General features: G+C 37.3%; 1 protein-coding gene across 1 annotated transcript in view; it reads left to right on the forward strand.

The window, feature by feature from the left end:
- Positions 1-23,110, forward strand: part of SPAG1 (sperm associated antigen 1) — a 64,768-nt gene that overhangs the window by 9,323 nt on the left and 32,335 nt on the right. Inside the window, exons 4-10 of the mRNA XM_040625585.1 lie at positions 5,566-5,691; positions 8,676-8,740; positions 9,647-9,756; positions 10,324-10,429; positions 13,436-13,566; positions 16,933-17,039; positions 20,569-20,725. Coding sequence (XP_040481519.1) covers positions 5,566-5,691; positions 8,676-8,740; positions 9,647-9,756; positions 10,324-10,429; positions 13,436-13,566; positions 16,933-17,039; positions 20,569-20,725 — 802 coding nt within the window. The remainder of the gene's footprint in view (positions 1-5,565; positions 5,692-8,675; positions 8,741-9,646; positions 9,757-10,323; positions 10,430-13,435; positions 13,567-16,932; positions 17,040-20,568; positions 20,726-23,110) is intronic.

The raw sequence follows: 23,110 nt of genomic DNA on the forward strand, positions 1-23,110 counted from the left end.
TAATTCACTCAGCTTCTATGAATAGTGCTATACAAACATGCTGGTTTATAATTTCCTTTGTCCCATCCTGGTTATTTCCTCGGCATAAATTATCTGAAATCAAGTTGCTTGATCAAAGGATGTGAATAATATGAAGGCTGTTGAAACACATTTCCATGTTCTCAGAAAAGTTGTGCCTTTGTTCTCTTTTCATCCGGTGGTATATAAGAATGCCCATTTAAGGTATTCTACACTGGATCCTGTAATCATTTTAAAGATTTTATTTATTTATTTGAGGGAAAGAGAGAGAGCGTGTGCACACAAGCATGAGTAGAGGTAGTGCAGAAGGAGAGGGAGAAGCAGTCTCCCCGCTGAGTAGGGAGCCCAGTGCAGTGCTTGATCTCGGGACCATTGCATCATGACCTGAGCCAAAGGCAGACGCTTAACTGGCTGAGCCACCATATAATCATTTTTTTAATCAATTAAATAATTGAAAAATTCATGTATTTGTTTGATTATTAGCAACATTAAATTTTTTTGTCCGTCGGTTGGATTTCTTCTTTTGTTAATGGCCTGTATCTTTAGTGATTTCTTTTAATCAGCTTTATTGAGGTATAATCCACATTCAAAAAAAAATTTAATGTTCTACATTTCACTGAGTTTTGACACCTGTCTATGCTCTAAAACATTTCTATTCTATGACATCCTGATCCTGGTAACCCCTGAACTGCTTTCTATTATTATGGACTTGTCGTTTTTAGACTTTCCTATAAATACGGTCATACAGTGTGTGGTCTTTTGTGTCGTCTTCACTTAGCAGCATGCTTTTGAGATGCATCAGTGTTGTTGCATGTCTGTAGTGTGTTTTTCGTAATTGTCGAGTAGCACTGAATTGCATGGATATCTCACAGTTTATCTACTTACCAGTGAACGAACAAGATGTTTTCCAATGTGGCATTCCTNCCAGTAATGGATGAAAATCGCTGTTGCTCTGCATCTTGGTTCACACTTAGTATTGCCAGTTTCCTTAATTTCAGCTGTTCTATTAGGTATGCAGTGGTATCTCATTGTGGTCTTAATTTCCATTTCTCTAATGACTAACTTTGTTGAGTATCTTTTCATGTGCTTATTTGCCATCCATGTATCTTCTTTTGTGAAAAGTCTTTAAATACTTTGCTCATTAAAAAATTTTGGATTATTTTTATTACTGAGTTGTAAAATACATGTCTTTCATATATGTCTTTCATTAGATACATCTCTTGCAAATATTTTTGCAAAAAATATTTTGCGGATTGCCTTTTCGTTTTTTTACGGTGACTCTGGAAGAGCAAAAGTGTTTAATTTTGATGAAATCAGTTTTTCTTTTACAGTCTGTGCTTTGTGTCCTATTTAGGAAATCTTTGTCTAATCTCAGATCCCCAAGTTTCTTCATGTGATTCTTCTAGAAAGTTTCTACTTTTAACTCTTTTTTTTTTTTCTAAATGCAGATTCTGATTCACCAGGTCTAGAACGCTGGGGTGGGTCTAGGATTCTGCATTTCTTTTTTTTTTTTTTTTTTTTTTAAGATTTTATTTATTTATTCAACAGAGGTAGAGACAGCCAGTGAGAGAGGGAACACAAGCAGGGGGAGTGGGAAAGGAAGAAGCAGGCTCATAGCGGAAGAGCCTGATGTGGGGCTCGATCCCTTAACGCTGGGATCACGCCCTGAGCCGAAGGCAGACGCTTAACCGCTGTGCCACCCAGGCGCCCCTCTACTTTTAACTCTTAATTTAAGTCTAGGATCTGTTTTAGTTTTGGGGTACACACACACACATACGTATAATATAGATATCCAGGGTTCCAAGTACCACTTAATGAAAGATTATCCTTTCCCCATTGAACTTCTTGGTGTCATCATCAGAAATCAATTGACCATGTATGTGTGGGTTAATTTCTGGATTCTATTATCTTTCATTAATCTAAATGTCTGTCTTCACTCCAATACCTCATTCTCTTGATTATGGTTAAGTCTTAAAATCAGATAGTACAAGTCTTCCAACTTTGTTCTCCTTTTTCATAATTGTTTTGGCTATTCTAGGTCCTTTGCTTGCCAGTTGCTACAAAATAATTTGCTCGTCTTTGGGTTGGAATTGTGTTGAATTTATGGATCAATGGATCTTAACAATAGTGAAATTTCTGATCCATGAACATTATATGTTTTCTGTTCATTTAAGTCTTCTTTAATTTTTTGTGCCAATGTCTTATAATTTTCAGTGTGTAGTTCTTGCATATTTTTTGTTAAATTTATTCCTAAGTAGTTAATATATTTTATGCTATTGTAAAAGTTAATGTTTTTTAATTTTAATTTTTTTACTCATTCTAACTCATCCTAGCTATGGAATTTTATGTATGTATGTATTTATTTTTGGTGTGATAAAATACATATCACATAAAATTTACCATCTTAGCCATTTTAAGTGTACAGTTCATTAGTGTTATATTGACATTATATTCAGAGATTTTTAAAATGTGCAGTTCATTAGTGTTATATTCATATTGTTGTGCACCCAATCTCCAGAACTTTTTTATCTTACAGAACTGAAACTCTGTACCCATTAAACAACAGTTTTCCATTTCCCCCTCCCCTCAGCTCCTGGCAACCACCATTCTACTTTGTTTCATAAGTTTGACTAATCTAGATACCTCATATCAGTGGAATTTTAATTTCAATTTTTATTTGTGCATTGCAAGTTTATAGTTATGTAACTGATATTTTTATATAGGCTTTGTATCCTGCAATCTTCTTAAATTTACAAATTAGTTCTAGTAGCTTTTTTATAGATTCATTGGATTTTCTTATATGCAGGATCATGTCCTCCACAAATAATGAAAGATTTATTTCTCCTTTTCCAGTATGGCTACCTTTTATTTCTTTTATTTGCCTTATTGCACAGGCTTGGACCTCTAGTACAATGTTGAATAGAAGTGGTGAGAGCAGATATCCTTGACTTGTTCTTAATATTAGGGGGACATCATTCAGCCATTCACCATTAAGTATAGTGTCAGCTTTAGATTTTATGACGTGACACTTTATAAGGTTGAGGAGGGTCCCTTCTTTTCCTTGTTTGATGAGACTTTTTGTCATGAATGAGTATAGAATTTTTGAGAGGAATGTAAGATTTTCTTTGTAGTCTATTAATCAGGTAAATTACATACTCTGTTTTCAAATGTTATGCCAGTCTTGCATTCAAGGATAAACTCTATTTAGTCGTGATGTGTCTTTTTTATATATTGTTGGATTTAATTTGCTAAAATTTTATGAAGGATTTTTGTGTCTACAATCATGAGAGATACTAGCCTGTAGCTTTCTTATAATGTTGTCTCATGGGTAACGGGGTAATGCTGGCCTCATAGAACGAGTTGGGAAGTGTTCTCTCTTCTTGAATTGTCTAGGAAAGATTGTGTATAATTGGTATTATTTCTTCCTTAAATATTTTCCAGAATTCATCACTGATGCCATCTGGGCCTCAAGTTTTCATTATAAGAAAGGTTTTGACTATGAATTACATTTCCTTAACAAATACAGTGCTATTCCGGTTATCCTTAGAGTTCTCTCTCTGTCCAGGTCCCTCCTCTTGGATATTATGCACCCTGGCTCTTTGCAATCTTTGCCTGCTTGAAGCCTGAACTGTGTTCTTCTGAATTCAGTGAAACCACAGTGCTGTTTGGGTTTCCTTTCCCTATCCTTTAGCCTGGAAATTACGGGCAGTAAACTGGGGCCAATGCAGGGCTTCCCTCATTTGTTTCCTTTCTTTCAAGGATCATTGTCCTGTGCTACCTATTGTCCAATGTCTGAAAACCACTGTTTCATATATTTTATCCAGTTTTGTAGAGTTTAAGCAGGAGGGCAGATCCAGTCCCTGTTACTCCATCAGGGCTAGGAGGAGATATCCCTTTATTGATTTTTCTATTCATGTGTTCCTTATTTATTTGTAATAGTTTTGTTGCATATATTCTAAATTTTCCTTCAATTTGTTGTTAGTCTTTTAAATCTTGTGTGTGGTGTTTTTCATGTTTATTCATTAAAAAAATTTTATCCCTTAGTTTTATCCCTTATGTTTTCTTGCTTTTATACTTGAGAAAGCTTCCTCTCCACCAGATGCATATTTACCTGTATTTTCTGAGTTCTTTTGTGGTTTCATTTTGCTTAAGAAATAACTTTTTTTTAAAAGATTTTATTTATTTATTTGACACAGAGAGAGACAGCCAGCGAGAGAGGGAACACAAGCAGGGGGAGTGGGAGAGGAAGAAGCAGGCTCCCAGCAGTGCAGGGAGCCCGATGCAGGGCTCAATCCCAGAACCCTGCGATCACGCCCTGAGCCGAAGGCAGACGCTTAACAACTGAGCCACCCAGGTGCCCCAAGAAATAACTTCTTAAAACAGATTCTGGAGAAACAGTGTTTTGTTTATTTTACTTTATTTTATTCAACGTATTTTACTGGATTGAATAATACCTTTGAAGACAATTTTGAGGAATATGTATTCTCTACCTTGGAATGCTATTTTTTTTTAAACTTTCAGCTTTTTCATTTTGCCATTTTATTGACTTGAAATAGAAAATCTGGTAATTAATCTACAAGTTAAAATAGCAGTTTATGTCCAGAGTTCTTTGGCTTTATCGTCCAGGGAATGACAGCGTAGTTTTAGTTGCAGAACCTGCTTTTGTTCCAGTTACGTATTCTTTCTCAGTCACCTCTTGACTTTGCCTCCACTCCCTTTCTTTCAGACTTTTCCCTGCCACTTCTCCCGCTCTCCCCATTCTCTCTTATCTTTGTCCTCCTCTATAATGCCTCCTCTTCCTTTTTACCTTTTTCCCCAAATGTTTTTCTGTTTCTTCTCCTTTTTTCACCTCTCTGCTCCCATTTTGTTCCCCTGTCTCCTGCACAGTTGGATAGATAATACAGTTTTTTTGCTGTATCACGGTGCCTAATTTAATATAGTGTCGGACAGATATTAGACCCTCACTGTATAGTTGCTGAATAATAGTAATAGAATTTCACAGATAACAAATCTCTCACTCAATTTCTTCCTAAACCTGTGACAATTCAGTTTAATAAACATGATTAGAAACCTCTTATGTGCCTGACACTAGGTTCCTGAATCACAAAGATGAGACTAAGACATAGGTTCTGCCCTCAAGGAACTTACAGAATGTGAGAGAGATGATAAATGGATTGTTTTAAATCTCTGTATTAAAACATGGAGGAGGAGCATTTCTAGCCCAAGCAGATAGCTCGGGGAAAGCTTGTTGGAAGCGATGAGAGTAAGCTTGCAAAATAATACAAATAGGAAGCGTAACACAAATACGCGTAACAATACTGAGCTGTACGTTTAAAAGTGGTTAAGATGATACATTTTGTTTTGTGTATTGTGTATTTTACCACAATTTAAAAGAATAGCAGAAGAGCTTTACAGATAGAATGCGTGACCAAATTGTCACCCAAAAAAATGGACCCACAGGAAACTATGATGATGTGTAATCCTTTCTAACACCTGGTTAATTACTTCAAATTGTATGTTTATCTTCTGTTTTCTCCTGCTTCTCAGAGTTGGGTATCAGAAATTAAAAAAGAAGAAAATAAAATACACTGTCATGAAACTGAAACATTTCCGGCAATGGACAATAACTTGCCTCCAGTTCGTGGTACCAACAGCCGTCTTCATGTCACTAAGGTGGGCCGTTTTGGTGTGAGGTGTGGGGGGTGCAGGGGGAAGATTGTTGTTGTTTGTTCAGAGAGCTGTCCTTTAATCAGAGTAACCCAGGGTGATGTCCTCTGAGAGCTGGGGATTGTCTTTCAGGCCAATGCTGTTGCCCTCTTGAGGAGGCTGTGTTCCATCACCTGGAGATCCGAAAGAAACAGCGTTTCCCTTTGAAGCCTTGCTCCTTGGGCTCACTGCCTTTTGTCATTTTTTCTTTTGTTGTGCCATCTGCTCTACTCTGACCAGTTCTGATGAGTACTTAAGATCCAATTCAGTGGGTGAGAATTTCAGCGAATAATTTTATCTGTCCAGTGGAGAGGCATAGAGGAAATAGTTTATTACATGATTAACTCTGGATTTAAAGTATTAAGTAGATACTTTCAAGCAGTTATAGATGTCATTCCTCTGTTTACTGCGTGTTATTACCCCAGCCCCTTACAATGATTTCTCTGTGGTTGATCCCTATTTTGTCATGTAGAACTCTCCTTTTTCACCCGTGGGTTCCATAGAGAAGGGGCCTATTGGAGTTCCAAGTCCATTTACACTTAACTTCAAGTTAAAACTGAGCTTCTGGGCAACCAGCTGACCCTGATATTACAGAATCTAGCCATTGTGTCCTGGGCATTGGGAGTCTCTGGGCTTTCACGTGGATCCTGCATTCCATTCCCTCTGCCCCACTTTTTTCTTTTATTCCTATCATTTCTGAAAGATTGCGTACTCAAGTCTCTTCATTCTGGGTTAACTCCTTCTTGTTAATCTCATTTCTTCTTTGAATACTCAATTTTATTTAAAAAACATCCATAGCCCTTCATTATGCTACTCTCTAATAATTTACTTTCCTGCATCTTTTTCCTCCCCATAAAGAATTGTTCATGTAACTGAGGTATACGGTAATCTGGTAAGGATGCCACTATCTGTAATCAATACATTTGTATGTATTGAACACCCATTTTTTGCTAAGTCTGTGCGCTGAAAATATAACAGGAGGTTATGATTCCATGGGGTAGAGAGACTGGTGGTACAGTTATTCTCAAAGTATAATCCATGAACCCTGGTTCTCCCAGAGATCCTTGCAGAGGGTTCAGAAAGTCAATGCTATTTTTAAAAATAATGCTACTGCCATGTCGTTTTTTCACTGCGTTGACATTTGTATTGAGGCTGAAGCTGCCCCAGCCTTGGCACGAATCAAGGCAGCGAGCAGCACCGAGCTATGCTAGTAGTCGCTCTTTCCTCCACAGCTCCCCATTTACAGTAAAAAATTCCAGTTTGACTTACAAATGTCCTTGATGAAACAATAAAACTTACTTATTTTGTCAAGTCTTGAATCTTGAGGACGCATCTTTTTAATATTCTGTGGGACAAAAGAAGTATTCAATAAGCACTTGACTGTGAGGTAAAGTCTGGTGGTTATTTCGAGACTCTGAGTTGCCAGCTTAAGTCACCACTGTTTCCCAGAACAGGTTTTACTGGCAAGAGCGATTGATAGACAAATTATGGTTATTCAGGCTTGGGTTTTTGACAAACATTGTATTGAAAATGAACGAAGTGAGCCTGTCACTTTAAGGAAAACAACTGACTGTTTTTTTGCTAGTGATAAAATCTGAGCTTTCAGTTGAAATTTAAGAGTATTTCTTGTTCTTATGCGGCTCTTCAATACCTGCTTGTGACAAAAAATTTCCCCTTAAGGGAATACTTAAAGACTTTTCTGAAGAGCTCGATGAAGGTATTAACAGATAAGATTTTTAAATTGTATAATGAAATGTACGAATATTTGGAAGATCTGCCTAACTTCAAATGACCGACGCCCCATGTTACAAAATTGTGCATGGGTAAACAACCCGTTCAAACTGGTTTCAGACTGTGACTAACTTTTAAGAAACCATTTAAGAAACTGTTGATGAGCATAATGGCTATTGTTTGCTTTCCTCCCATTCCCTTCTAGTGCTCTTAGTAGGCAGGCGACCTAGGTTGGGTCACTGATAGCACCAGGCTGGTGCTTGGTCAGGGATGGGCACATGACCCAAGCTAGGGAATGCTGCCAAGTTCTTCCCTGGGATTTCTCTAAGTGAAGGTGGAGAGAAGAGTCACCGTCCTTTCTAACTAGGAGGCCTGTGAGGTTATAATCCCACACTGCTTGTGGCCACTGTGCCAACTACATGGAAAAAGCAAGTAGCCAGCAGGGGGAAAATGAAATCAGTGGGCAGAAAGAAACGGAGACTAGGGACAGGACAGGGGGAGAGTGGGAGAGCTGGAGAGAGAGTATACAGTCCTTTATCTAGCAGTACCCCTGCCCTTTCATCAGTTCAGTTATGTAAGCCAATAGTTTATTCTTTTTTAATAGGATTAGTCCAAGTGGCGTGTCTGTTGTTGCAAACAAAAGATATCTCTAATGCAGCAAAGTAGTTATTCTTATTTCTCCAATGCCTAGGGTAGTTTTTTTTTTTTTAAGATTTTATTTATTTATTTGTTGGAGAGAGAGAGAGCACAAGCAGTGGGAGCAGCAGGCAGAAGGAGAAGCAGGCTTCCTGCTGAGCAGGGAGCCTGATGCGGGGCTCATTGCCAAAACCCTGGGATCAGGACCTGAGCCAAAAGCAGACGCTTAACCAACTGAGCCACCCAGGCATCCCTCCAATGCCTAGGTTTTAAAAGAATGAATGATAGTTGATTACTTTTTTATTGTAAGAACATTGCTAAAAATCACATTTCATACATGTGAGTTTATAAATCTTATATACATACTTGAAGTCCTATAGATGGCTTCCAGAATTAACTACCAATTTCAAGTCCTTTTTAACATGCTGTATGTTAATAGTTACAGTACTTGAGTTGTTATTCAAGAGTACCTATTTTTCTTATCCATTCAGTTAGCGTATCTTAATATTTCACATTGCATTTATCATAAAACCTGCAAATCTTATATTAAATATGTCTCATAAAATATGATTTTATTCTCTCAGGAAAAATATTCTAATAGCAGACGACCTAAAAAGAAAATTCCGAGGGATTATGCAGAATGGGATAAGTATGTTTTATATTTCATAATATAAATTTGTCACTGAAAAATTCTCTACCATGAAATATTGTAGTAACTTCTTAATTGTTATAAATCTGAACATATCAAGACTACCACGTTACTTTGGGAGAATACTAAGAGTATATGGCCTAAGTAATGAAGGATAGTTGGAAGAAAGGCAGGCAGGCAGGGTCAAGCCCCCCACCTCCCCCTAAGTGGGAATCACCTTTAAAAGGGTTTTACACCACCCTGGAAGGAGCCCTCCACCCTTCCCCACATGACAGATAGATGACAAAAACCTGACTGGAGGAGAAGCGTGTGGAGGGTTAATCAGATTAAAACAGCCCGCCAACAAGTCCATAAAACCTTTGGACTTAGACACTCGGTGGCAACCCTCTTGGGTCTCCTCCCTCTTCAGGAGCTTTATACTATCGCTCAGTAAACTTTGCTTTGCTGCCCACCACTGTTCCTCTGGTCAACCTCTTCATTCTTTAAAGTGGCATGACCAAGAACTATGGGCACCGAGGGTAAAGAAATCCTGTGATGTAAGCACTTTTGATCTTATTTTTTCATCAAATAGATATCTATAGCATCCTTTTGTTTATAAAAGCAACCAAAAATAATTCAGGTAATCCTATGCCCATCAAAAATAAAAAAGAACAAAAAAACACTTTAAATCGAGATAAGTTAGTCACAATTTTAATGACAAAGTTCTGAACAGTTTAGGTCTGATTAGTATGTAAGTCCTCACCTGAATTGCATGGTTTCTAAGAGTGAATACAGATGACTTGTAATATAAACCTGTTACGCACTTTTGGAATATGCCTCTAAAGGTACAGTGGTACAAATATAAGAATATCAATAATAAATTTAATTTTCTTGTACATTTTTTCAGTTTTTTTTCTTTCATTTAAGATTTGACGTGGAAAAGGAATGCTCAAAAATTGATGAGGATTACAAAGAAAAAGCTGTAGTAAAAAACAAGTCACATTTGTCTAAAATTGAGACAAGAATAGACACAGCAGGTAATTGGGAAAAAATAAGAATAACTTAATAATTTTTACATTATCAAAATTATAATAAAAGCTGTCAAACTAGATGATCTCTTTAAGCACTACAGATTTCCATTAGAAATTTATGGATTTTCTCCTAGAGTTGACTACTTCTAACAAATTCAGTTCTGTCCTTTACTTAATTTTGTATGAGTAATAGTTACACTACTTAAATTTAGTAAGATTCAGAAATATAAACCTAGTTTTTTACTATAATTTGTTTTTCATTCTATTTTCAAATCTTCTTTTTTTCTCCAAATCCCTCAATTTTTTTTGCCTCAAAACAAAAAGATATAGCAGTTTTTTTTCACTTGAAGTCCATAGGTGTATAGCACCTTTCAAGTGAAATAAAAATATCTAAAAAAATCTAAACCTCCGAAATTGTGAATGATTTAAAGAAACATTCCCTAAACTTAGGAAACATTTTCTTTTATTTACTTCACAATTTACTACTTCTGTTAAAATAAGCATTCTTGGATTTAAACTTTTAAAAAATTCGATTCAATTCTATTATTTATAGCAGATAATATTTATTTCTAGGTCTAACTGAGAAGGAAAAGACTTCTCTTGCTACTCGTGAAAAGGAAAAAGGAAATGAAGCTTTTAACTCAGGAGACTATGAAGAGGCTATAATGTATTATACTAGGTGAGCAGATTTTTGTTGTGGTTTATGTTGCCCTTTTATTTTTAATAGTAGGCTCCACGCCCAATATGGGGCTTGAACTCAGGACCCGGAGATCAAGAGTTGCATGCTCTACCAACTGAGCCAACCAGGAACACCTTGTTGTGATTTAAACTTGCCATTTAAAAAACATGATAATGTTTATATTTAATTTTATATTTAATTTAAAAGTCTGTGTCAGAATCACTGAAGATACTGTACTTATGATCTACCATAAATTCACTTGTGTTTGCCTTGTTTTCAATACTTTTCTCAACCCCTTAAGCTCCCTGACCCCTAGTTTTGACAGAGGTCCTGACTTCCCCATTTTACAGAGAAAATAGAAGCCATCTGAATGGAACTCGACAGAAAGTCCGTATAGCATAGAGGTTATGAACTCAGATTCTGCCGTCAGATTGCCTGGATATAATTGTAGTTCTTAGGATGCTACTTCCTACCACGGGGCCTTTGCATATGCTGGGTCCTCTGTGTAGAAATTCTTTCCTCTTCTAATTATCTAGTTAATTCAAACTTCCTTCAGGTCTCATCCCATGCTTTACTTCTTTGGGAAAGTCGTCCTTTACCTCCCAGACAAGGTTAAATCTCCACCCTACTCCACTCCTCCCCACCCTTGACTCCCTAGTCTTGGCTCTCCTTTGTGGTACTTGTTGGAGGTACAGTTTAAGTTTGTGTGTTTTGATAGTAACAAGTGTAAACTCTGTCAGAGCAGAGCACGCTTGTCAGTTTTCTTATACCATTGTATCCCCAGTGCCCAACAAAGTACCTGGTTCATAGTAGGTGTTCAATAAATACTTATACGCACTTTCTAAAAATGAAGATTTTATTTATTTATTTGAGAGAGAGAGCATGAGCGGGTAGAGAGGTAGAGGGAGAGGGAGAAGCAGACTCCCCACTGAGCAGAGAGCCCAATGTGGGGCTTCACCCCAGGACCCTGAGATCATGACCTGAGCTGAAGGCAGACACTTAACTGACTGAGCCACCCAGGTGCCTGCTTATCTGCACTTTTGAAGCTCTTAACAGTCAATGAAAAGTAGACTAATTTCCTAAAACTTTATTGCAAACTAATTGTACTTATAGAATCCCTTATACCATCTTGGAAATAAACTCTCTACGATCTTTTTTCACCTTTGGAAGGAAGTTTTTTTTTTTTCAACGTTGTGTCTCTAAAGAAGTTTGTCTCCAATATTTAAGTGAACATACAAGGTAAAGAGGCTGTTGATCTACCTCTCATTCAGTATTGTCTTCCCTTTTCAGGCAGGTGGAAGTCAGCTCTGATGTTGTTCCCTCTCTCCTTATAGATTTCCACCAGTAGAGAATCTCTTGGTCTAGTCTACAGAACACAATTTTTCCTCTTTTAAGAAATCAGAGTGGTGAAAAATTAAAGCAGCATAGCATTAAGGAAACTCGGACTGCCACTTTCTGATGTTGGGCAGATTCTTCACCTCTCTTGCCTCAGTTTCCTCAATGTGATGAGGTTGTTATAGTGCCTACTTCAGAGCCTCTGTGAGGATTCATAAAACAACACACTGAAAGGCAGGATACCATGGTGGTGGTGACAGCAGGTGCTGGAGTGCACTGGGTTTGAGTCCTGACTCTCATTTACTAGCCTACGGCCTCGGGCATGTTTCTTAGCCTATCTGTTATATCTGTGTTTTTCATCTGTAAGCTAGGAAGAGCAGAAATACCTCCTTCATGGATTGTGGTGAGGATAAATGAGTGTGGTGTTTGTGCCTGGCATGTGGGAGGTACTCAGTGTCAGGTACTTTCAGTCATTCTTACTTGTATTGTCTGTCTTTGGTCTCTACCCAACTGTGTGATTTCTTTATCTTCATCTTTAATGATCTTAGTAAATTGCTACTTTTTGTGGCTTTTCCCTTTTCATTTTCTATTCTTCTTCTGGCTTTAGAAAATTCAGTGCACCGATACCCTAATCCTTCCTATACTTAGGAATACATTATTTCACAGTACTCCAAATCAACTTATTGAGCAATAACCAGGTAGGTTTTAAGTCCTTCTTTTCATCAGTTATTTTGCTTTCATACCCTTAATGTAACAAAATTTCCTCTCTTGAAGTCTGTATTCCTCAGTTACTACTACTCTCCTCTGTTTCCTTCAGTTAACTTTTTCTGATTAAATTATGATCCTTTCCTTAGAGTTAAATCTACTTTTAGATTACAAACTAAACTCTTGTTTTTAGATGACAAAGTAAACTCACCATAGCAACTCAGTAAAGGGTATTAGTTGTGGTTGATTGCTCCATTTTTTTGTACTAGGAAATTGTCCCCAAGGAGTTAAAATAATGTATTTGATATTTAATGTTAACCAAACTGGTTTTTAGGAGATCTGTGGGTATGTAGGTTCCCATGTCACTTCTAAAGTCAGAGTCAACATTAAACTGCTTACCTGGCTATTTCAGCATCTGTCTAAATATTGATTCAGTCTGTCTATAGAGCAGACTGCGTATTTATTACTCTTGGTGTTGCAGGCTGTATTAGTTTGCTAGGGCTGCCATAACTAAGTGCCACAGGCTGAGGGGCTCAAACAACAGCAATTTATTTTCTCACCATGTGGAGACTGCAAATCTGAGATTAAGGTGTCAGCAGGGCTGGTGTCTTCTGAGGCCCCTCTCCTTGGCTTGTAGGTGGCCTCCATCTCTCTTGTCTTGCAAGTGGTCTTTCCTCAGCATATGTCTGTATCCTAATCTCCCCTTCCTCTAAGGACACCAGTCATAATGGATGAGGGTACACCCTCATGACCTCGTTTTAACTTAATCATCTCTTTAAAGACAGTCTCCAAATATAGTTCTATTCTGAGCTGCTGGGGGTGAGGACTTCAGCATATGAGTTTGGGGGACACAATCCCGCCCATAACACAGGCTATAGTTGTTTTGTTTACAACTTTAGCTGGGTTTCTCCATCTTCTTATGTTTTCCTCTGGTCTACTTGTTGCCAATAAGTGTCTCTTTTGTAGGAGTATATCAGTGCTCCCCACCGTGGCGGCCTATAACAATCGTGCTCAAGCAGAACTCAAGCTACAGAATTGGAACAGTGCTTTTTGGGATTGTGAAAAGGTCTTGGAGTTAGAACCTGGAAACTTAAAAGGTAAAAAATATTCATAGAATGCTTTAAATTTACATCAGGATTTGTTAGACTATTTGTAGACACTACGATTATACTAACTATGTCAAATACACTCTAATTTCTGTGAATTATCACTTTGATAAAGTTACTTTAATTTTTTTTATTTATTTTTTATTTTTATTTGATTCTTTATTGAATTAACTGAGTAGCATTTCTAGAAGAGTTATACATAATGGTGGTGTTACTGCTCATTCTTGTCTTGTTCTTGACTTTATTTTTTTATTTTTTTAATAATAATTTTTTTATTATATTATGTTAGTCACCATATAGTACATCCCTGGTTTTTGATGTAAAGTTCGATGATTCATTAGTTGCGTCTAACACCCAGTGCACCACGCAATACGTGCCCTCCTTACTACCCATCACCAGCCTATCCCATTCCCCCATCCCCCTCCCCTCTGAAGCCCTCAGTTTGTTTCTCAGAGTCCATAGTCTGTCATGCTTCATTCCGCCTTCTGATTAGCCCCCCTTTCTTTGATAAAGTTACTTTTAACTTCAAGTTTAACTTGGAATTTAAATTCCTGGTTATTTGCACTGAAGTAGTTAATTATCCCAGGAGATTAAATAACATGTATATGTTTTTAAAGAAATATCTCAAGTTTACATTTGAACTGTGGTTGGTTTTCTTTTTATCTTTTAATTTTTTTATTGTAAAATACACATAACGTAAAACTTAACCATCTTAATCATTTTTCAATGTACAATTCAGTGGTATTAACTACATTCATATTGTTGTACGGTCGTCATTATCCTCCATTTCCAGAACGTTTTTAATCCTGTATAACTGAAACTCTATGCCCATTAAACAGTAATTCTCTACTTTCTCCTTCCGCCAGCCTCTGGCAATTACATTCTCCTTTCTGTCTCTATGATTTTACTATTGTAAGTATCTCATCTAAGTGGAATCATACAGTATTTTCTTTTTGTTACTGCCTTATTGAACTATCTTTTTTTCCAAGAAATATCTAAGTATAATTTAATATAAAATTTCTGACATTAATATAATAAGCCCATGCCAGAGCTCTAGAACCTTCTGCCAGTAGCTTTGTGGGCATTTCCACCTACATGTCCATAGACATTTTAAATTAAATGTGCCCAAAGCTAACTATATCTTTTTACCAAAACCTGCACTCTGTTTGGATTTCCTGTCCCACTTGCTGCACAACCTTGCTGTGGTCTAAGAACAACTATAAAAGTCAGACTCCACTCTCCTTTTCTGTTATCGAGAAGGAATCACTCCACAAGGGAGCGGCATAACTTATAATAGACTCTATTTCTTTAAATGTTATGAATTTGAGTAAATATAAACACTTAATTTTTTTCACACGGAATATACCCTTTGTGCCCGTGAACATGGGTGCGCAGAAGCCATGCTAAGGGGAGATCCTGGAGCATCAGCCCTGACAGTCATTGCCGTGGACTGCCCTCCTTTCACCAGCAAAATCCTCTTTGCCTGTATTTTGTCTCTGTCACAGAGTATGGGTGGGCTCCCAGTTTTAAGAGGTGGCAAAAAAGTTCTGCCATCTTCTGGTAGGCCTCCACCAACACTGCCAGGCCCCGTGCCAGGTACTTGACACATATGAACTCCACTAATTGCCCAATAGCTAAGTAGATGTGCAGATTCTATTGTTAGGACCCTCAGTTTACAAAAGTGGAAACTGAGGCATAGAAAGATTAAGCAATTCACCCATGATCACACAGCTAGCAAATAGCAGAGACAGGACTCAGCCCTGGGCAGCAGACTCCAGAGCTGACATTCAACCACAGTGCTCACCTTCTACCACCGGAATGACTTTATGTTTCCATTTCTCCTGTTTGAGTAATTTCAAAAGCACCGGAATCTTCACTATTTAAAAAAAAAAAAACTGGATAGAGCCAAATCTAGTAATGAGTTGGGCTATAAAACATTAAGAAGTCTTATGTTTGCTTACATGTGAATAAATAACTTCTTTTTCAGAACTTTGTGTTTTACTCAAAATATAATTGTTTAAATGCAGTGTGGTATTTCAATTCATCCTGCAACAGAAAAAGGCATTAGTGGAAAAACTGGTGAAATCCAAGTAAAGCCTGTAGTTTAGTTAATAGTATTATACCAATGTTAATTTCTTGGTTTTGGCAAATATTCCATAGTTATGTAAGATGTTAGCATGTGGGAAAGCTGGAAGAAGGTATATGAAAACTCTCGCCAGTAATGAGTATTAAGGAGGGCACATATTGCATGGAGCACTGGGTGTTATACACAAACAATGAATCATGGAACACTACATCAAAAACTAAGGATATACTGTATGGTGACTAACATAACATAATAAAAAATTATTATTAAAAAAAAGAAAACTGTATCTTTGCAACTTTCCCATTCATCTAAAATTATTTCAAAAATAAGTTAAAAAAATGATAACTGTTATATCATGCCTACTTCTTAATGGATGGTCCCTTCTGAGTAGTAATAGTAATAGCTAAACTTGTACTTATAGTATAGTGTAACAGTTTTGATTAAATTTATGACGAAGTGATTTATCCTGTAGATTTTCATGGCTCATTGTAAGACTAAAATAGATTAGTCAAATGTATGTTTTAAAATACCATATTAAAATATATCAGATATAAATTTCTCACTTTTCAAAATTTCCAAGCATTCTTTCCAAAATAATGACTTACTATACAGAGTTCTCTGATTATGCATGGATAATGATGGGACTATAAAGGCTTTCCTTATAAGTATTAAATAATTGTCAAATTATTTGAAATACACAGAAAATCTGATGCAAATTACCATCAGAATCCGCCAGTTCCCCGTGTGAAATACCGTCTTCTAGTCATTTTAGAGATTGCTGTAAAGCCTTCGCTAATGGCTCATATGCTGAGCCATCTGCTGGTCAGCAATATACTTAAATTTGAGTAAAGAATTTGCTCGATTTTCATAAAGTGGCAAAATAATACCAGTGATGATTATTAAGAGGAAAATGTTAATGTTTCATGAAAAGCTTTCCTATATAGCTGTACAGCGTGGTGCCTCTGAGGGTATGGAGTTTCTCAGCGCTTGGAGGAGCCGGCAGGGCCCGGGGCTGGCGAGGACCAGGTTGCTGGAGGTGACTGTTGCCCAAGGCAGCCTCTTCTGTTTACTCCAGTATCATTTTCTATATGTGCAGCAATATGAAAATGGGGGTAGTTAAGCTTTGCACAACTGCACACTAAACTGTTCTGTGCTATTTGTGTTCTTCCGCAGAATAGATAGAACCTATTTCAAGAGAACCTATGGAAAAATTGGTTCTAACCATGATACCACACGTTAAAAAATATAACTTTTTTTTGGTAAATTTCCAGCTCTTCTGCGCCGTGCCACTACATATAAACATCAAAACAAGCTCCAGGAAGCTATAGAAGATTTGAATAAAGTACTGAATGTTGAACCTGATAACGAATTGGCCAAAGTAAGTACAGAAAATGACTCATCTAATTCTATAGTTATTATTTCTTTTTAAAAAATTTTTAAAAGATTTTACTTATTTATTTGAGAGAGAGAGTGAGAGAGAGAGAGAGCACAGGAGCAGGGACAGAGGAAGAGGGAGAAGCAGATTCCCCTGTTGAGCAGGGAGCCCAAAAGCAGGGCTCGATCCCAGGACCTTGGGATCACGACTTGAGCCGAAGGCAAATGCTTAACTGACTGAGCCACCCAGGCGCCCAGTTATTATTTCTGTATTTCTGTTAAAATGACATCAATCTTGTTGGATGAATGTTGTTGAAAATTAGGTCACACCTTTAAAAACTAGGTATAACCCGAAAGAAAAAAAAAAAACCCAAACAACAAACAACTAGGTATATCCCAGATGCCCCGAAGTATTAATATCTATTTGAAGTGGAAGAAAGCAGGCTCTGAAGATGTCTGAAACTATAAGCCTACTCTGAAGGACAAACATTTATTTAGATATGAAACACTGGTTATAAGGTGTACTTGTGTTGATTCGATACATTTATGTATTCCAGTATGATCACCACCTTAGCTATAGCTAACACCTCTGTCACATCACGTAACTATTTCTTTTTTTGTGGTAAGCACAATTAAGATCTCGTCTCTTAGAAACTTTGAAGTTTAGAATACAGTATGTTGTGCCTTAGCTCTCCAGGACTTATTTATCTACTAACTGCAAATTTGTACCATTAAGCAACATCTCCCCGTTGCTATTCCTCCCCAGCCCCTGGTAATAAGCGTTCTACTTTCTGTTTTTATGAGTTTGGCTTTTTTAGATTTCACATATAAGTGATATCATACAATAGGAACATTTGATTTTTCTCTTTCCTGCAGTGTTGTAGGCAATGCTTTCCTCTGAGCGAATCTCAGTTTGTTATGCAGAGTGGTATAGAAGTTTCCTAGGTAGGATTAGGCACGCGCTCCATGGCCATAGAAGAGTGCATGGTAAGCATAGCACCACTGACAGCATTCGCTGCCTGACTGAGCAGACTGACTGAGGTATGCACCCCGGGGGCTGTTTTGAGGCCTAAAGAGGAGAGGTGTGGAGAACCGTGAGATTTTACCCTACTTGCAAATTAACAAGGTAAGCCTAGCAGAAGAGAAGAGGCTCCTGGGTCAGACACAAAGGACTCTGTTATTCACGCTACAGCAAACTGATGAGCTTCAAGTTCATGTCAGCTCCCCTGGCCCCCAAGTCCCATGGGGGTGATGCAGAGTGGCCCAGATAGAGCTGCACCCTCATTGGGTTTGTATCACAGCTGAGGAATCCCAAATTTAGGAAACCCCTGTCTTTTATAATGGAATACAAGCAAACCTGCCCAAAATTCTGTTATGGAGGGAAACATCTTTATTTTACCGGAGAGCAAACATACCTGCTCTCTTCTCTGAAGAAAAATACTGTTTTCCAAGGCTGTTCTCAGTAACAGACATCCTGAAAAAGATAGTCCAGAACAAATGTTATTTATGCCTCTGCTCACAATGTATTTAGAAATGTGAGAAAACCCATGAAGAACTGTCTTCCAGCAGTAAGTTGTCATTGTTTCCACCCGTACCTGTCGGCTTATCTGTCTCATTCTCTCTCAATGGCAGCTAATGACCCTAGTGTATTTGTCAAGTTAGCATTTCAGTGGATTAGGTTTAGGGCCTGGCTGAAGAACGCATCTTTTTCCCTTAGTAATTTCATTTTATAGTGGTATTGAAAAGTTAACATGACAATATTCTAAAAAAAATCTGAAACAAGGAAAACCACCTTTAATGTCACTACCCAATACAATGTCATGTTTACATATAAACTTTCAGGCCTTAACCATTTATAACTTAACCATATGCAAAGATTAATTCAAAATGGATCATAGACCTCAGTGTAAAACCTAGAATATAAGAGTTCTAGAAGGACACATAGGATAAAATCTTTATGACCTTGGATTAGACAAATCTTACTTAGACATAACATAATGGCACAATCCATAAAAGGAAAGGTTGGTACATTGGACTTCCTTAAAACTTAAAAGTTTTGCTCTTTGAAAGACACTGACAGAAGAAAAAAAAGACAAGCCACAGACTGGGGAAAATATTTGCAAATGGTGTATCCAACAAAGGACTTGTATCACGAATATACAAACGGTCCCCAACTCACAATGGCTTGACTTAACAGTTTTTTGACTTTATGATGGTGTAAAAGGATAGGTATTCCATAGAAACTGTACTTTGAGTTTTCATTTTTTTTCCAGACTAGGAATATGCTGGGCAGGGGCAGCGAGCCACAGATCCCAGTCAGCCATGTGCTCACAGGGGGAAACCGAGACATTCATAACCATTCTGTGCCCAGGAACCATTGTGTTGTTCACTTTCAGGACAGTATTCAACAAATTACATGAGATATTCATCACTTTATGTAGAATAGGCTTTGTGTTAGAGGATTTTGCCCAACCATAGGCTGATATAAGCGTTCTGAGCACTATTAAGGGAGGCCAGGCTAAGTAAGCTACGATGTTTGGTAGGTTAGGTGTTGTAAATGCATTTTCAACTTAAAATGGGGTTATCAGGACATAACCCTATTGTAAGTTGAGGAAGATCTGTAAGAACTGCAAAGAACTCTCAAAACCCAATAATAAGAAAACAAACAGGCAAATAAAAAATAAGCAAAATATTTGACTGTCAGACTCTTCACCAAAAGAGAGATGTGAATGGAAAATAAGCATCTGAAAAGATGTTCAAGATCATTAGTCACTAGGAAAATGTAAATTAAAATCACAGTACCAGGTGCCTGGGTGGCTCCGTCTGTGAAGCGTCTGCCTTTGGCTCAGGCCATGATCCCGGGCTGCTGGGATCAAGTCGCTGGTCAGGCTTCCTGCTCAGCAGGGAGCCTGCTTCTCCCTTTCCCACTTGTGCTCTCTCTCACGTGCGCACGCTCTCTCTCTCTCTCCATAAATAAAATCTTAAAAAAAATGGGAAGAAACTTTTGGGAATGATGGATATATCTATTATGTAAAAACCTATCGATGTGCATTTTAAGCATGTGACTTCGTCAACTATACCTCCATCAGCTGTTAAAAATGGGCAGTGGGGGGGGGAGGAAAATGTATATATTCTTTTCATTGTAATTGGCATAAAACATAGAACTTCAAACATTAATCTAAAAAAAGCATGTGTCATATGATTTTATTTGTATAAACTGTATCTCTCTGTGTGTACATATGTGTAAAAACGTATCTAGGAATGTTAGAATGTCATTGTTACCAGAGTGGCAGGATTTCAGATGATTTCCTTCTTTTTCATGCTCATTACGCTTTGAGTTTTTTTACAACAGACATGTATGATTATAATCAGACAAAGCAATGAAGTTGTTTGAAAAAAAAAAGATCACCATAAAAAGGGTTGTCCTATGTATCTTTATTCACTTTTTAATATCTTCACATTCCTACCTGACAGAATGGTTATATTTTTAATTAAAGGAAAACATTTTCTTTAACCTGGTGATTATGTTGCAGAAGACCTTGTTGGAGGTTGAGAGAGATCTGAAAACTGACCCTGCATCTAAGACTCAAACCAAAGGGAAGAGGATGGTTATCCAGGAAGTAGAAAACTCGGAGGATGAAGATGGAAAGGACAGCAGAAGAGCACAGGAAGATGGCAGTGGAGACAAGAGTAAAACATCTTTCCTCTTTTGGTTATGCAAAAACCTCCCTTTTTATATGATGAGCTGGCTCAAATTTTCTGTTTCTACCAAAATTCTTAGTCCACCAGACTTTTTCTAGCTTCACCATGTAAAGCTACAAACAAGTTTTTCTTTTTTCTTTTTTTTTTTAGAGAGGGAGACAGGCAGAGGGAGGGGCAGAGGGAGAGGGAGAGAGAATCAAGAGCAGCAGCCGAGCCCAACTCTTTGGGATTGATCTCACAACCCTAAGATCATGACCTGAGCCAGAATCAATAGTCAAACACTTAACTGACTGAGCCACCTAGGCGCCCCAAGTTTTTTCTTAATGTTTTTCTTAATACAATCTCCCAAACCCATTTTTCTTCTTAACCTGGCACCTTTCATGAGTGTTCAATTCAATTCCTGATTATCATGGTAAATTTAGATTATTGATAATTTGCAAGTTAACCTTAAATCCCTCTTGTAGATGATTGTAGATAGCTACTTGGTTGTAAACCAAATGTGTTGCCTTCATAGGGATGAATGCATTCTTGGGAAATTGCTGTATGTGCCTCTCAAAAAAATTTTTAAATATGCAAAAGAAATAGGTATAATTTCACTTCTGGTATAATTTTTTTAGAGAAGCTAGACTAAATAAAGCTTCATCTTCATAATATATAACAGTGACATTTACATCAGGTTTAAGGGAAGGATGCGCCTACTCCCTTTACAAGGGTGGGGTGCAACTTTACCCCTTTTCTGAGAGCCCCCGAGCAACCAAAGGGAAAGTAACAGTTTTGAAAATTATTCATAGGCAAAGATTAACTTGTAAGTAATCTGACAGAATATTTTAATTTTGAGAGAAATATAAAATGTTCAGCTCATTCAACTTAAAAAAGTAAAGAAATGAAAGTTTTAATTTTTTTAGTGACAGAAATACAACATAAAATATACAGCTCAAGACAAAACATCAGTGAAATCAGGGTAAAGACAGAGGGACAGAAGAGAAGGGAGGAAGAAAGAAAAGGAAACAGTAAGAGTACCAGGGAGATGGGAAAGGAAGAGAGGGCATCGAAAGGAAGAAAAAGGGAGAAGTTAAAGTAAATAGTTTTTCAAGGATCGAGACTCACCTTTCAGACAGATTTTAAATAAATTCTGGCAGCAAATATTGTTCTAAGGGTTTATATTTATCTTAAGACGTCAAGCTAAGTGTCTTAAAATTAAAGGAAATCATTTAATATCTTACCTGGAACAATATACAGTATAAACTAGATCCGTTGATCCTATTTGTAAATTATTATTTAAAAATTTACGTATAGTAAAAGTGGACTTTTTTTGATATGCAGGTCTATCTAACTGGGGTATAAAATTACGGGACAGGATACAGAACAATTCCATCATGCCAAAGACGCCTTCTTGCTGTCCTTTTGGCCAAATTCTTCCCTCACCTCAAACCTTGGTAACCATTGGTCTGCCATAAATTCTTCAAATTTGGGGGGTGGGGGGAACACAGTTTCTCCTCTCCCACAGGAACTGTTATGACAATTGTTAGACCACTTAGTGTTGTCCCACAAGTCCTTGAGGCTTTCTTCCCTTTTTCTCATTCTCTCTGTTATTAAGATTGAAAAGTTTCTATTGATCTATATTCAAGTTCACTGATTTTTTATTCTCTGATCCCAAATTTACTGTTGCTCCATACAGTGAATTTTAAATTTTTGTTTTTGTGTTTTTCCATTGTAAAATTTCCATTTAGGTGTTTTGTGTTTTTGTTTGTTTTGGTTTTTTTGATCTTCCACTTCTCCGCAAAGTTTTTAAATCTTTCTGTCCATTTCAGGAGTGTTTGCCTTTATTTCTTGGAGCATGATTATAATAGTCACTTAAGTCTTTGAATTCACATCTGTGTCATCTGGGGTTTGGTATTACTTCATCATCTTTTCCCTTGCCAAATGTCAAGGTTTTCTTTCTTCCTCATCTGTTAAACAGTTTTGTACTGTATACTAGCAACTTTAAATATTATGATAGTGATTTTTTCAGTCTTATTTAAATCTCACGGAGAATTTTTTTTAAGCAGTTAATCAATCTGGTTAGGTTTGGGTAACAGTTTTCCTGCCCAATTTCTGTGGACTATGGTTCTAATATCCATTTAGTTTCAGAACCTTTGCAGTGCTGTTTGGATCTGTCCCACCTGTGCAGCACTCTGTGACCAGCCAGGGTCTGGGCGATGGTCTTCCCATATAATTCACTTTTCAAAACTTTTAGTATACTGTGTAGGGTCACTTTATGCATATAGGTCACCTGGAGGGTGAGCCCTGTTCATATGCAGTTGTTTTCTTGAGTTACCCTTTCTCTGTGATTCTTCCCTACTCTCTTACTGCCGCCCAGAGGTTTTCCTTCCT

The sequence above is a fragment of the Ursus maritimus genome, unplaced genomic scaffold, assembly GCF_017311325.1.
Source record: "Ursus maritimus isolate PB19 unplaced genomic scaffold, ASM1731132v1 scaffold_9, whole genome shotgun sequence".
Lineage (NCBI taxonomy): Eukaryota > Metazoa > Chordata > Mammalia > Carnivora > Ursidae > Ursus > Ursus maritimus.